The 14995-nt window shown below is 40.9% G+C and overlaps 2 protein-coding genes across 5 annotated transcripts in view; both read right to left on the reverse strand.

Annotated features, from left to right (window-relative positions):
- LOC132882001 (protocadherin gamma-A10-like) overlaps positions 1–14995 on the reverse strand; it is a 180925-nt gene that overhangs the window by 163050 nt on the left and 2880 nt on the right. Inside the window, exon 1 of one of the 4 annotated variants that reach the window (XM_060915162.1) lies at positions 11505–13889. The exons of 1 other annotated variant lie outside the window; for it this stretch is intronic. In XM_060915162.1, the coding sequence (XP_060771145.1) occupies positions 11505–13889 (2385 nt within the window). Of the gene's footprint in view, positions 1–5033; positions 7582–8224; positions 10770–11504; positions 13890–14995 lie in introns of those variants that run through there. 2 more of the 4 variants (XM_060915148.1, XM_060915155.1) reach the window with 2 other exon arrangements.
- On the reverse strand, positions 1887–4337 carry LOC132875625 (protocadherin beta-16-like). The gene has a single exon (XM_060912548.1). It carries the CDS (start codon positions 4326–4328, stop codon positions 1887–1889), a length of 2442 nt encoding a protein of 813 aa, XP_060768531.1. The 5' UTR covers positions 4329–4337.

The following is a 14995-nucleotide window of genomic DNA, read 5'->3' on the forward strand; positions in this document are numbered from 1 at the left end:
CTGTCTGTGCTCCACTGCTGACCAAAGTAATAATTCTCTCTCTGTGTTGGATACTCTGAGCTCTTAATACTCCCAGTCTGGCCTATTCTAGATAACTGTTTTTCTAGAATGACGACTTAGATTTGCAAATCACCAACTCATGTCTCCATTTGTAGCATTTGAATGTCAGGATGGACAGGATGGATATGATGGACACCGTAATCATTTTTGTCTTAACACTTCTCCGTTCCTACACAGGAAATGATGATTCACCTCCATGACTTCTAAGCTTTTAAAATGTTAAGGCATTTTGAATTATTATAGTATCTCAACACTAATTCTGTACAGCTCAGGAGAGTTGAATGAGAGAATTAGAGAATTAGAATTTGATGATGTAAAGAGCAGTGTGCGTCCTGTTGTCATTTTCTTGGATTAACCTATTCTATCTTTCATACACATAATTCAGTTGGAGTTGTTCAACACCATCAAAATTAAATCCACAAGCTTTGTCCAATGTTAGTGTCTTTCCATAGAACAAAGTGGCAAGGCCATTTAGGAGCCAAGATCAATCGGTATTTAAGCACCACGGACAGCAGTACAGCGACTCGAGTATGCCTTTCACTCACTCAACACAATTAATCGTTGTTGAAAAGGATTTTTGTGAATTTATATTAAACATCATTCACAGAGATGGTATGAGGAAGGCCAGATACCACGTTAAGGTACTAGTTTACATGAAAATAAGTCACATATGTTGCCTATGTGGAATATGCCAATTACATCAAATCGACAAGGCTTGTACTGTAAGCCAAAGATATTTAAATCCTAAGGTCATGAGTCCCAGTCCTTCGAGAGGGATTGGGGGACATGGTCCCTGAGAAATTTTATTAATTTTGATTTTTTTTATTATAGCTTAATTATATGGATTTATGTTCATTTTGAGAGCACCAATAATCACTTAATAATTTTAGTGATAATACATACTGTATATGTAAATTGCAGTAGAAATTAGACTAGAATCCAGCATTCATGGGTTCTAAGCAATCAAACTAAAACTGTCAAACAGACACCATGACTGCACTGAAATAAATATGCTTTGTGTGGAATTTGTTTAGCATCTGTACATACTGGAGCACCTTTTAAGATAATTGATATAGATATCCAGCCATAGCATAAAAATACATAAGAAAACAAATATGTTGCAAAAAAAGTAGGATTTTTATGTACAAAGAAACTTGCCTGGCAACGGATTATTTTAACACATTATATTTGTTGCCATTTGTCTGGGAAGTGTGTTAGCTGTAATAACTTTATGAAGCCTAGCGTTGACAACACAATTAGAGGGCATTCTATTGAGGAAAAATACAAGGTTGATCGGGGTTATTCTTGCACATTATCCTGTTTTATTTGTAAACGTTCTTCTTCTGGTACCATCGCAGTTTACCTCCTAAACACAATTCCATTATTATCTGCTTCTCCATCAGAAAGCAGGATGTTTCCCTCACTTGTTTTTCTAAGTCGAAACTGATGGGGTGTTTCTCAAACATCACGTGAGAAACACTGGACTGTGGTCTATGGATTTCATGTGAGCGGTGAGAAAACTATCGCGGAGGTTGCCGAAAACACAGTTTATGTACAGAATTAAATAGTAAAACTCATGTCCTATTCTACCCGACTTCTGACCGCTTCACACTATTTATAACACTGTTGACTAACAATTTATCTCTACATGTGGAAAAAAGAAACAGAAAAAAATACAGAGGACATGACTTTTCTGTCCTTAATGGTACAGAGACAAGTATGTATTTCAACACTCACATCGAAACGCTATCAACTGTAACATATTTGTTCGCTTTAGGTTACTACTACTAGACATTTAGACAACTTGAATACATTTACTGACATGATTATGCCAAAAACATTATGCTTATTTTATAAAGATGACTCCAAAAATATTTTAGAAATCTCACCTGATTATCGAAATTGGTTAATTTCTCCATCTGACCAAAAGCCAGTGTTTGTGTTCCGCTGTTATCCAGACTAATAATATCCTGATCAGACGTCTCGGGATATTTAAAATCACTTCTTCTGGAGTCAGTGGTTCTGTAAGCTTCATAATTGGACATATGCTGTAAAGTTCCTGTTCCTCCGACGTCTGCGTAAAGGGGTGGATAATACGGAATAACTGGCAGATTGGCACCGGATTTATAAAATATCCGCTCACGCCTCCATCTGTAGCATTTCACTGACAGTATAGTTATGATGGAGACGATAAAGAGGAACGAAACCACAGCCAAGGCCAGCACTAGATAAAATGTCAGGTTGTCGTTGTATTCCTTGTCGTGTGTAAAGTCAGTGAACTCGGAGAGCACTTCAGGGAAAGTGTCCGCCACCGCCACGTTCACATTGACTGTAGCTGAACGAGAGGGCTGTCCGTTGTCCTCCACTACAACAGTGAGTTTCTGTTTCACAGCATCTTTATCAGTGACTTGGCGCACGGTTCTGATTTCTCCATTCTGTAAACCCACTTCAAACAGCGCCCTGTCTGTCGCTTTGTGCAGTTTATATGAGAGCCAGGCATTCTGTCCAGAGTCCACATCCACAGCCACCACTTTAGTGACAAGATAGCCCACATCTGCTGAACGAGGCACCATTTCAGCCACCACAGAGCCGCCAGTTTGGACCGGATACAGAATCTGAGGCGCGTTGTCATTCTGGTCCTGAATAATAATCTTCACACTCGCGTTGCTACTGAGAGGCGGGTTGCCTCCGTCCTGCGCTTTGACACGGAAATTAAAATGTTTAATTTGCTCGTAATCAAAAGAGCGCACTGCGTGAATAACGCCACTATCAGCACTGACGGACACGTAAGACGAAACAGACACTCCGTTAACCGAAGACTCCTCCAGCATGTAAGAAACACGAGCATTCTGTTTCGAGTCTGCGTCTCTGGCTTTGACTGTGAATATGGAGAGACCTGGTGTGTTATTTTCTGTAATAGAGGCCTCATATGAGCTCTTGTCAAAGACAGGCGCGTTGTCATTGATATCCGATATCTGTAAAGAGAGAGTGACGCTGCTCGAGAGGGAGGGAGATCCTTCATCAGCGCACACCACAGTGATGTTATACTCAGAATTTCGTTCTCGATCTAAATCACTCTCCGTCACCAAAGTGAAGAAATTACTCGCTGTTGATTTTAGGGTAAACGGTATGCTTGGATTCAGGGAACAGCGAACCTCCCCATTTTCACCAAAGTCTGGGTCTTGGACGTTTATCATTGTCACAACAGTGTCCACTTTTGAGTCTTCAGGTATGGTATTGAGTTTAGACATTATATTAATAACTGGTGTATTATCATTTATATCGGTAATATCTACATTAACTTTACACGAATCAGTTAAACCACCATCGTCAGTTGCTTGCACATGAATTTGATGGTGACGAGACTTTTCATAATCTAGATTTCCAGACACTTTTATCTCACCATTTGTGTCATTAATTTCAAACAACAGGGGAATAATTTCGAGTGTATTTGCTATTGAATATCTTATTTTACCATTCGAGCCTTTGTCGGCGTCTGAGGCGCTCACTCGCGTAACCACTGTGCCTTTTGGGGAATTCTCTTTAATGGTTGCCTCATACACTTCTTGTGTAAAAACAGGCGCATTGTCATTGGCATCTAAGACAGTGATGTGTATCTGCGCAGTGCCAGATAAAGGCGGATCGCCGCCATCTACAGCAGTCAGGACTAAAGAGAACTGCTCTTGCTTTTCACGATCAAGAGGTTTGTGGAGGATCATTTCGACCATCTTACTTCCATCCAGCTGATTTTGGAGTTTCAAAGAAAAATTGTCTGTGGGATTCAGGGAATAACTTTGAAGACTATTTAAACCAACATCCGGGTCTATCGCTCTTTCTAAAACAAATTTCGCCCCAGATACAGCTGACTCACTAATTTTGAAACGCATTTCCGTCCTTTTGAATAACGGATAGTTGTCGTTTACATCCTGAACCTCGATGGTAACACTATAAAATTCCATTGGATTTTCAAGAATAATCTGAAAATGCAGTGCACAAGGCGTTGTCTGCCCACACAGAGTCTCTCGATCTATTCTCTCTTTGATGAGTAACGTTCCCGTTTCTATATTCAGCTCGATGTATTCGGTGTTGTCCCCAGTAAAAATACGAGCTTTACCTAATTTCAGTCTTTTTACATCTAAACCCAAATCTTGCGCAATGTTACCGACTAAAGAACCTTTTGACATTTCCTCAGGAATGGAGTAACTGACCTGTCCGTGCACTGAAGAGAGGAAGAGAAGACAAATAACCAAGAGTGCTTGCAGCGCCATTGTTCTGTCCGATATTTTGTTCTGCTCCAAAATGAAAAAGAATATAATATAAGCCAACCAGGTATGATTAAATGCGGCCTCCCCGAAGCATCATCTGACTGACAAGAAATACGAAGATCAAATGTAGATTTTGGTAGTTCATTTTGCTTTAATCTCGCTGTACTCTGTTCATCTCTCTTTCTGTGTGTACGCGTCTGAATAAAGGGGTGGTTCTGGAAAAAAAACCCCTGCAGTCTGTAACTCATTGACCTACAGCGGCACTATGAGTCCAGTATACAGAACTACAAAAGCATGTGAAGCATTAACAACACGCAGCGTGCTTGCAATGACAATTCTTGAAAAGAAAATAACAGAGTTTCAGCGGTACAAAAAGTGGTGGAACAAATCCCTACCTCAAACAAGCAACAGCGTAAAGTATGACAGCGCAACTGGAAACAGGACTTTAAGCACAGCTGAAATAATATTACTGTATATAAACAGTTTAATGAAAGCAGGGGCGATCACTTAAAAAAAGGGAGGGGAGAGAAAGTATGGTGGTAGGAAATATAAAATGATCAGGGTGACAGAAGCCCTTAGATTTAATAAAATATATACAGGTTTGAATTTGAAACAGGGAAATAGTAAAATTCATGTTTTGACCATTATTATTCAGCTAAAAATAACTTTTATTACAGAAAAGAAAAATGAAACTGGAATGTTCCTCACCTGAGGAGAATCACCATTAATTACATCCATCCGCTGCGCATGCGCAAGTGTCTGCGTTCCGCTGCTGTCCAGACTAATGATGCTCTCAGTAGGAGGTCTGGCGTATTTCACATCACTCTTTCTAGAGTCAGTGGTTCTGTAACCTTCATAATTGTACATGTGCTGTAAAGTTCCTGTTCCTCCGACGTCTGCGTAAAGGGGTGGATAATACGGAATAACTGGCAGATTGGCACCGGATTTATAAAACATCCGCTCACGTCTCCATCTGTAGCATTTCACTGACAGTATAGTTATGATGGAGACGATAAAGAGGAATGAAACCACAGCCAAGGCCAGCACTAGATAAAATGTCAGGTTGTCGTTGTATTCCTTGTCGTGCGTAAAGTCAGTGAACTCGGAGAGCACTTCAGGGAAAGTGTCCGCCACCGCCACGTTCACATTGACTGTAGCTGAACGAGAGGGCTGTCCGTTGTCCTCCACTACAACAGTGAGTTTCTGTTTCACAGCATCTTTATCAGTGACTTGGCGCACGGTCCTGATTTCTCCATTCTGTAAGCCCACTTCAAACAGCGCCCTGTCTGTCGCTTTGTGCAGTTTATATGAGAGCCAGGCATTCTGTCCAGAGTCCACATCCACAGCCACCACTTTAGTGACAAGATAGCCCACATCTGCTGAACGAGGCACCATCTCAGCCACCACAGAGCCACCAGTTTGGACCGGATACAGAATCTGAGGCGCATTGTCATTCTGGTCCTGAATAATAATCTTCACACTCGCGTTGCTACTGAGAGGCGGGTTGCCTCCGTCCTGCGCTTTGACGCGAATATTGAACTCTTTTGTTTGCTCGAAATCAAAAGCTCGAACAGCAAGAATCTCTCCGCTCTCTGCGTTCACTGAAATATAAGACGAAGCAGAAACTCCGTTCACAGAAAGATCTTCCAAAAAATAGGAAATGCGCGCATTATTCCCAGAGTCTCTGTCAGTTGCTGTCACTGCAAATACAGACACTCCAGGTGAATTATTTTCCATCACATAAGCGGTGTATGAGTGACGCTGGAAAACAGGGGCGTTGTCATTTACATCCGATATTTTAAGCCTCAGGGTTTGATTTGTAGATAAAGGTGGAGATCCTTCATCTGTAGCTGTGATCGTTATATTGTATGCAGATACTTTTTCGCGATCTAAAAGCTGACCACTGACTAAATGAAAGATGTTTGATGAAGACGATTTAATTTTAAAGGGTAGATTTGAACCTAATGTACATTTAACTTGACCGTTTTTCCCTGAATCTAAATCTTTGACGTTGATCATGGCTATCACAGTCTCCGTAGGAGAGTTTTCTGCAATAGGGCTTGAGAACGAAATGACACTTATGACAGGGACATTGTCATTCACATCAGTAATTTCAATGTCTACCTTACTGGTGTCTGTTAATCCACCCTTGTCAGTAGCTTCCACGTATACATCATATTTTTTCGTTCTCTCAAAATCCAATAAACCGTGCACTGAAATACTCCCCGTTGCGCTATTAATATTGAAAAGGCCTAATATACTGTCACTGCTTTGAGAAAAGGAGTACGTTATTTCTCCATTTGTTCCCTGGTCCGCATCCATAGCACTGACTATTAAAACAATGGAACCTTTCGGAGTGTTTTCTGGTAAAGAGACTCGATAGACAGATTCACTGAAAACTGGAGCATTGTCATTTGCATCAAGAACAACAACGTTTATTTTTAAAGTGCTCGTTTTTTGGGGACTGCCTCCATCAAATGCCGTTAACAGCAGCTGATGTTCCACCTGCTTTTCTCTGTCTAGAGGTTTCAGCAAAATCATCTCAACCATTTTTGTGCCATCAGAGTGAGCAGGTATTTTAAGGCTGAAAAAATCGGTTGGATGAAGCTTGTAAGTCTGCAGTGAATTTTGACCTACATCAGGATCTTTAGCGCTGTCAAGAGAAAAACGAGCTCCAGGAAGTGCTAATTCACTTATTTGAAAACTAATTTCTGTTTTAGTAAAAGCAGGAGCGTTATCGTTTATATCTAAGATTTCTAGATCAATTCCATGCAACTCCATGGGATTATCTAGAATAATCTGAAAATGTAAAGAGCATGGAGAGACTTGAGCGCACAGCTCCTCTCTATCTATCCTCTCTCTCACTATCAGAGAGCCTTTATCCACATTCAGACCGATGTACTCACGACTGTCCTCTGTAAAGATCCGCGCTCGGCCAGCTTTCAGTCTCTTTACATCCAAACCGAGATCCTGAACGATATTTCCCACCACTGATCCCTTGTTCATCTCCTCGGGAATAGAATAACGGACCTGCCCGTGCGCAACGGCCATGACAAAAGCAAACAGAACAAGAAGCTGCACTCGCCATGTTGAAATCCAGACGAAGGATCTATTTGTCCATGTCCCGAGAAGACAAAGAACATCCATATTCGAATTACTGCAATCCTGCTCAAATATTAGCACAATATTTCATGACCCTTAGGAAGCAAGATACAAAATATTTCTCCCGCAGACAATGGCAGTCCGTCCATACACATTCAACAAACACTGGCAAATGACCATAAATTGTTCATTCTGTGTGGTACCGCCTCGAGGAGGGGAGTCTTTATTTGTTACAGATCAGCACACACTAACCAACAGCGGCACTTAGAGGAATAATCAATCATTACAAAATCAAGTTTATTCAGAGAAACCAACGGCATCGAACAAAAACTTCCGATCCATCAATTACGAGAAAATCTTAAAGTTCATGAGAACGTTGAAATTCGAACAAAACAAAATATGAAAGCACCGATGCAAAACCATTCAAGAGAACTAAAGAAAATAAAAGAAAGCAATAGATGGTCAAGTTAAAAACGAAACAATATTACACACAACCTCCCATTACACATTTGACTACTGAAACGAGTGAACTAATCTTAACTTGCGCGCGCACACACACACACGTCTGCTGTACAAAAGCAGTAGTATGAGCATCTCTGCTGGAATGAAAACAGTGTAGCTACAGAACATTATAAAATTCCCAAGTCAGGACACTTTAAACAACACACTATGGTAAAATATGAACAAGGAAAATATATATATTTTAGACATAAATAGACAAAAATGTTGTCCATAAACAACCCATAGTCTTAAAAAAAGCTAATCTATCAGCGAAGTAACAAAGTCTTAAACCTCACCTGATCATCAGAGACAGCAGTAGGTTTCCCCATATGCGCATGCGTAAGAGTCTGTGTCCCACTGCTGTCCAGACTAATGATGCTCTCAGTAGGAGGTCTGGCGTATTTCACATCACTCTTTCTAGAGTCAGTGGTTCTGTAACCTTCATAACTGTACATGTGCTGTAAAGTTCCTGTTCCTCCTACGTCTGCGTAAAGGGGTGGATAATACGGAATAACTGGCAGATTGGCACCGGATTTATAAAACATCCGCTCACGCCTCCATCTGTAGCATTTCACTGACAGTATAGTTATGATGGAGACGATAAAGAGGAATGAAACCACAGCCAAGGCCAGCACTAGATAAAATGTCAGGTTGTCGTTGTATTCCTTGTCGTGCGTAAAGTCAGTGAACTCGGAGAGCACTTCAGGGAAAGTGTCCGCCACCGCCACGTTCACATTGACTGTAGCTGAACGAGAGGGCTGTCCGTTGTCCTCCACTACAACAGTGAGTTTCTGTTTCACAGCATCTTTATCAGTGACTTGGCGCACGGTTCTGATTTCTCCATTCTGTAAGCCCACTTCAAACAGCGCCCTGTCTGTCGCTTTGTGCAGTTTATATGAGAGCCAGGCATTCTGTCCAGAGTCCACATCCACAGCCACCACTTTAGTGACAAGATAGCCCACATCTGCTGAACGAGGCACCATTTCAGCCACCACAGAGCCACCAGTTTGGACCGGATACAGAATCTGAGGCGCATTGTCATTCTGGTCCTGAATAATAATCTTCACACTCGCGTTGTTACTGAGAGGCGGGTTGCCTCCGTCCTGCGCTTTGACGCGAATATTGAACTCTTTTGTTTGCTCGAAATCAAAAGCACGAACAGCAAGAATCTCTCCGCTCTCTGCGTTCACTGAAATATAAGACGAAGCAGGAACTCCGTTCACAGAAAGATCTTCCAAAAAATAGGAAATGCGCGCATTATTCCCAGAGTCTCTGTCAGTTGCTGTCACTGCGAATACAGACACTCCAGGTGAATTATTTTCCATCACATAAGCGGTGTATGAGTGACGCTGGAAAACAGGGGCGTTGTCATTTACATCCGATATTTTAAGCCTCAGAGTTTGATTTGTAGATAAAGGTGGAGATCCTTCATCTGTAGCTGTGATCGTTATATTGTATTCAGAAAACATTTCACGGTCTAAAATACGGTCAGTGATTAAACTATAGAAATTAGAGGATGTCGCTTTGATGCGAAACGGCAGATCTGAATTCACTGAGCATTTAATCTGTCCGTTTTTCCCGGAGTCCAAGTCTTTAATATTCAACATCGCTACAACAGTCTCTGGGGCGGAATCTTCAGGGATCGGGTTGGAAAATGAGATAACACTGATAACTGGGGAATTATCATTAACATCTGTAATTTCAATAAACACTTTACTGGTATCAGTTCGACCACCTTCATCCATCGCCTGGATGTTCAGTTCGTACTGTTTGGATTTTTCAAAATCAAGGAAACTCTTCACTTTTATTTCTCCAGTATGAGACACAATACTGAACAAATCCATGGCCTCTCGTCCGGAGCTTTGTGAAAATGAATAGGTAACCTCACCATTAGACCCTTTGTCCTTGTCAGTAGCACTGACTGTCACGACCACAGTGTTCTTTGGAGAATTTTCTGATAAAGACACTCGGTATATTGGCTGACTGAACACAGGAGAATTGTCGTTTACATCAAGAACAGTGACAGTTATCTTAACTGTTCCAGATTTCTGAGGAGTTCCACCATCAAATGCTGTCAAAATTAAATTATGTTGCTCTTGTTGCTCTCTGTCTAAAGGTGTTTTTAAAACCATCTCAAAATATTTGATACCATCACTCCGAGACAATTCTTTCAAAATGAAGTTGTCCGATGGATTAAGGGTGTATCTCTGCAGTGTATTCAGCCCGACATCAGGATCATGCGCACTGTCTAAAGAAAATCGCTCTCCAGGCGGTACGGTTTCCGTTATTTCAAAATTCATTACTTTTCTGTCAAAAGCCGGAGCATGATCATTGATATCCAATATTTCAACATCAACTCGATGCAACTCTATTGGATTATCTAGAATAATCTGAAAATGTAAAGAGCATGGAGAGACTTGAGCGCACAGCTCCTCTCTATCTATCCTCTCTCTCACTATCAGAGAGCCTTTATCCACATTCAGACCGATGTACTCACGACTGTCCTCTGTAAAGATCCGCGCTCGGCCAGATTTCAGTCTCTTTACATCCAAACCGAGATCCTGAACGATATTCCCCACCACTGATCCCTTGTTCATCTCTTCGGGAATAGAATACCGGACCTGCCCGTGCGCAACGGCCATGACAAAAGCAAACAGAACAAGAAGCTGCACTCGCCATGTTGAAATCCAGACGAAGGATCTATTTGTCCATGTCCCGAGAAGACAAAGAACATCCATATTTGAACTACTGCAATCCTGCTCAAATATTAGCACAATATTTCATGACCCTTAGGAAACAAGATACAAAATATTTCTCCCGCAGACAATGGCAGTCCGTTCATACGCATTCGACAAACACTGGCAAATGACCATAAATTGTTCATTCTGTGTGGTACCGCCTCGAGGAGGGGAGTCTTTATTTGTTTCAGATCAGCACACTCTAACCAACAGCGGCACTTAGAGGAATAATCAATCATTACAAAATCAAGTTTATTCAAAGAAACCAACGGCATCGAACAAAAACTTCCGATCCATCAATTACGAGAAAATCTTAACGTTCATGAGAACGTTGAAATACGAACAAAACAAAATATTAAAACAACGATGCAAAACCATTTAAGAGAACTAAAGAAAATAAAAGAAAGCAATGGATGGTCAAGTTAAAAACGAAACAATATTACACACAACCTCAGATTATATATTTGACTATTGAAGAGAGTGAAATAACCTTAACTTGCGCGCGCTCTAACACACACACACACACACACACACACACACACACACACACACACACACACACACACACACACACACACACACACACACACACACACACACACACACGTCTGCTGTACATAAGCAGTAGTATGAGCATGTCTGTTGAAGTGAAATCAGAGTAGCTACAGTACATTATAAAAACTCCCAAGTCAGGACACTTTAAACAACACGCTACGGTAAAATATGAACAAGAGGGAAATCATTTTTAGATATAATTAGACAAAAACGTTGTCCCTAAACAAGTCACAGTCTTAAAAAAGCTAATCTATCAGCGAAGTAACAAAGTCCTAAACCTCACCTGATCATCAGAGACAGCAGTAGTTTTCCCCATATGCGCATGCGCAAGTGTCTGTGCTCCGCTGCTGTCCAGACTAATGATGCTCTCAGTAGGAGGTCTGGCGTATTTCACATCACTCTTTCTAGAGTCAGTGGTTCTGTAACCTTCATACATGTGCTGTAAAGTTCCTGTTCCTCCTACGTCTGCGTAAAGGGGTGGATAATACGGAATAACTGGCAGATTGGCACCGGATTTATAAAACATCCGCTCACGTCTCCATCTGTAGCATTTCACTGACAGTATAGTTATGATGGAGACGATAAAGAGAAATGAAACCACAGCCAAGGCCAGCACTAGATAAAATGTCAGGTTGTCGTTGTATTCCTTGTCGTGCGTAAAGTCAGTGAACTCGGAGAGCACTTCAGGGAAAGTGTCCGCCACCGCTACGTTCACATTGACTGTAGCTGAACGAGAGGGCTGTCCGTTGTCCTCCACTACAACAGTGAGTTTCTGTTTCACAGCATCTTTATCAGTGACTTGGCGCACGGTTCTGATTTCTCCATTCTGTAAGCTCACTTCAAACAGCGCCCTGTCTGTCGCCTTGTGCAGTTTATATGAGAGCCAGGCATTCTGTCCAGAGTCCACATCCACAGCCACCACTTTAGTGACAAGATAGCCCACATCTGCTGAACGAGGCACCATTTCAGCCACCACAGAGCCACCAGTTTGGACCGGATACAGAATCTGAGGCGCGTTGTCATTCTGGTCCTGAATAATAATCTTCACACTCGCGTTGCTACTGAGAGGCGGGTTGCCTCCGTCCTGCGCTTTAACACGGAAATTAAAATGTTTAATTTGTTCGTAATCAAAAGAGCGCACTGCGTGAATAACGCCACCATCAGCACTGACGGACACGTAAGAGGAAACAGACACTCCATTAACTAAAGACTCCTCCAGTATGTAAGAAACACGAGCATTCTGTTTCGAGTCTGCATCTCTGGCTTTGACTGTGAATATGGAGAGACCTGGTGTGTTATTTTCTGTAATAGAGGCCTCATATGAGCTCTTGTCAAACACAGGTGCATTATCATTCACATCTGAGATCTCTAAAAAGAGAGTGATGCTACTCGAAAGTGACGGAGATCCTTCATCAGCGCACATTACAGTGATATTATACTCAGACTCTATCTCTCGGTCTAAATCATTATCGGTAACAACACTGTAAAACCCTGAGCCGGTTGATTTGATTGCATAGGGGAGATTTTCACTAATGCTGCACATTGCTTGTCCATTTTCCCCCGCGTCTCGATCGTTGACGCTTATCATCGCTACAACAGTATTTGGAGAAGAGTTTTCATTCACTGAATTAGATCTCGATATTATATTAATAATTGGAGGGTTGTCGTTGATATCAATCACATCTACAAGTATTTTGCTCGAATCCGACAACCCTCCATTATCTACGGCCTCAATGTCAATTTGATAATTCGTTGCTTTTTCATAGTCAGCCTCACCAAGCAAAATTACTTCACCTTTTTCATTTATTTGGAATAATTCCGATACAGCATCAGTATTAGAGATGACATAATTAACGTGTCCATTTAATCCTTTGTCTTCATCGGACGCACTAACCCTGGTTACTAACGACTCTTTTGCAGTGTTCTCTATTAATACTGCTTTATACATTGGTTTTGTAAAAACGGGTGCATTGTCATTCACATCAAGGACAGAAATATAGATGTGAAATGTTCCTGACATCTGCGGTTCGCCGCCATCTATGGCTGTCAGCAGCAAAGATATATTTTCCTGCTTTTCCCGGTCTAAAGGTTTTTGTAAAACCATTTCAACCTTTCTACTTCCATCAGTTTGACTCTCCAGTTTTAAATTAAAATTGTTCGTTGGTGTTAAAGTGTATCTCTGCAGGCTGTTAGTACCAATATCTGCGTCTATCGCTTTCTCTAGAACAAATCTCGACCCAACAATTGCAGACTCACTTATTTCAAATCGTTTCTCGTTGTTTTTAAAACTGGGAGCATTATCATTTATATCTGTGATTTCAACTGTGACACTAAACAGCTCCATGGGATTTTCCAATGTTATTTGGAAATGCAGAGCACAAGGCGTTGTCTGTCCGCACAGTGACTCTCGGTCTATCCGCTCTTTCACAAGCAACACTCCCCTTTCTTTATTCAGCTCGATGTATTCAGCTTTGTCTCCGGTATAAATACGAGCTTTACCTGATTTCAGTCTTTGTCCATCTAAACCCAAGTCCTGAGCAATGTTACCAACTAAAGAACCTTTCGGCATTTCCTCAGGAATGGAGTAACCGACCTGTCCGTACACTGCACTGAGAATGAGGATCCAAATAAATAGCAGGATTTGTAGCGCCATTGTTCTGTCCGGCATTTTCCTCGGCGAAATGTAAATAGATTCAGGGAATAGTAAATCCAACAAGGTGAAAGTCCAAAGTAAAATTTCAGCTGAAAATATCCACACTGGCTTGTAAAATAGAGAATGCCTATTTTGATTAAATTAAATATTCAAAAATCAGATTTTTCCACGACTGCTCCCGCCTCCTCTGAGTGAAATCTACCCACTGGACTCTCCTCTATGATGGCTGGGAAGGCACTGCTAGTATTTTTGCAGGCTGTAGGGAACACACTGACTAACAGCGGCACTTGGAGTTCATTATGATGCATTACACGACACGTTACACAAACAAACAAAACAAGTAATAGGCATCCGTTTATAGATAAATCAGCAATGATAATCAAACATTTGCAATTGTCATAATATAGGCTATAAAAATATAAATATACATACAAAAACATACTACTACTACTACTACTACTACTAAGTTACATTTATATAGCGCCTTTCACAAACACAAGGACACTTTACTGAGTAGGGGGAGAAAAACACAGATCAAACACTACACAACAACAGAGCAAGATAGACACAGAGTGATAAAATAAAGAGGAAATGTTGAGATTTAAGATGAGTCTTATATTGTGTGATGAAAGAAATTTCCCTGAGGTTTTTGGGAAGTGCATTCCAGAGTTTCAAACATGAGCACAATGAATAAAATAATTTATAAACAAGCTACCAGTAGCTAGAACGACGAGAGTTGTAAAAGAAGTTCATTGCATCTGTAATGCAAATGGTTTCATTCAATAAAAGGCAAGCTTTTGGGTGCATAAGCTTTGTGGTAATTGTGGTCAGCGACTGTTTTAGTCCAAAAAAAAAAAAAGTTTATCACACACATTACAAAGATGAATGCATTTCCCATGTAAAGACTGAGAAGTGTGAGTAGACTAGACAATGTAGTTCCATTAGATAGATAGATAGATAGATAGATAGATAGATAGATAGATAGATAGATAGATAGATAGATAGATAGATAGATAGATAGATAGATAGATAGATAGACTCGCCACAGTCACCAAGACAGGAAGCGAAACAAACTTGAAAGACTTGAAATCTGCTGACTAAATAGCAGGACAATCTAACAG

The sequence above is a fragment of the Neoarius graeffei genome, chromosome 2 (assembly GCF_027579695.1).
Source record: "Neoarius graeffei isolate fNeoGra1 chromosome 2, fNeoGra1.pri, whole genome shotgun sequence".
Lineage (NCBI taxonomy): Eukaryota > Metazoa > Chordata > Actinopteri > Siluriformes > Ariidae > Neoarius > Neoarius graeffei.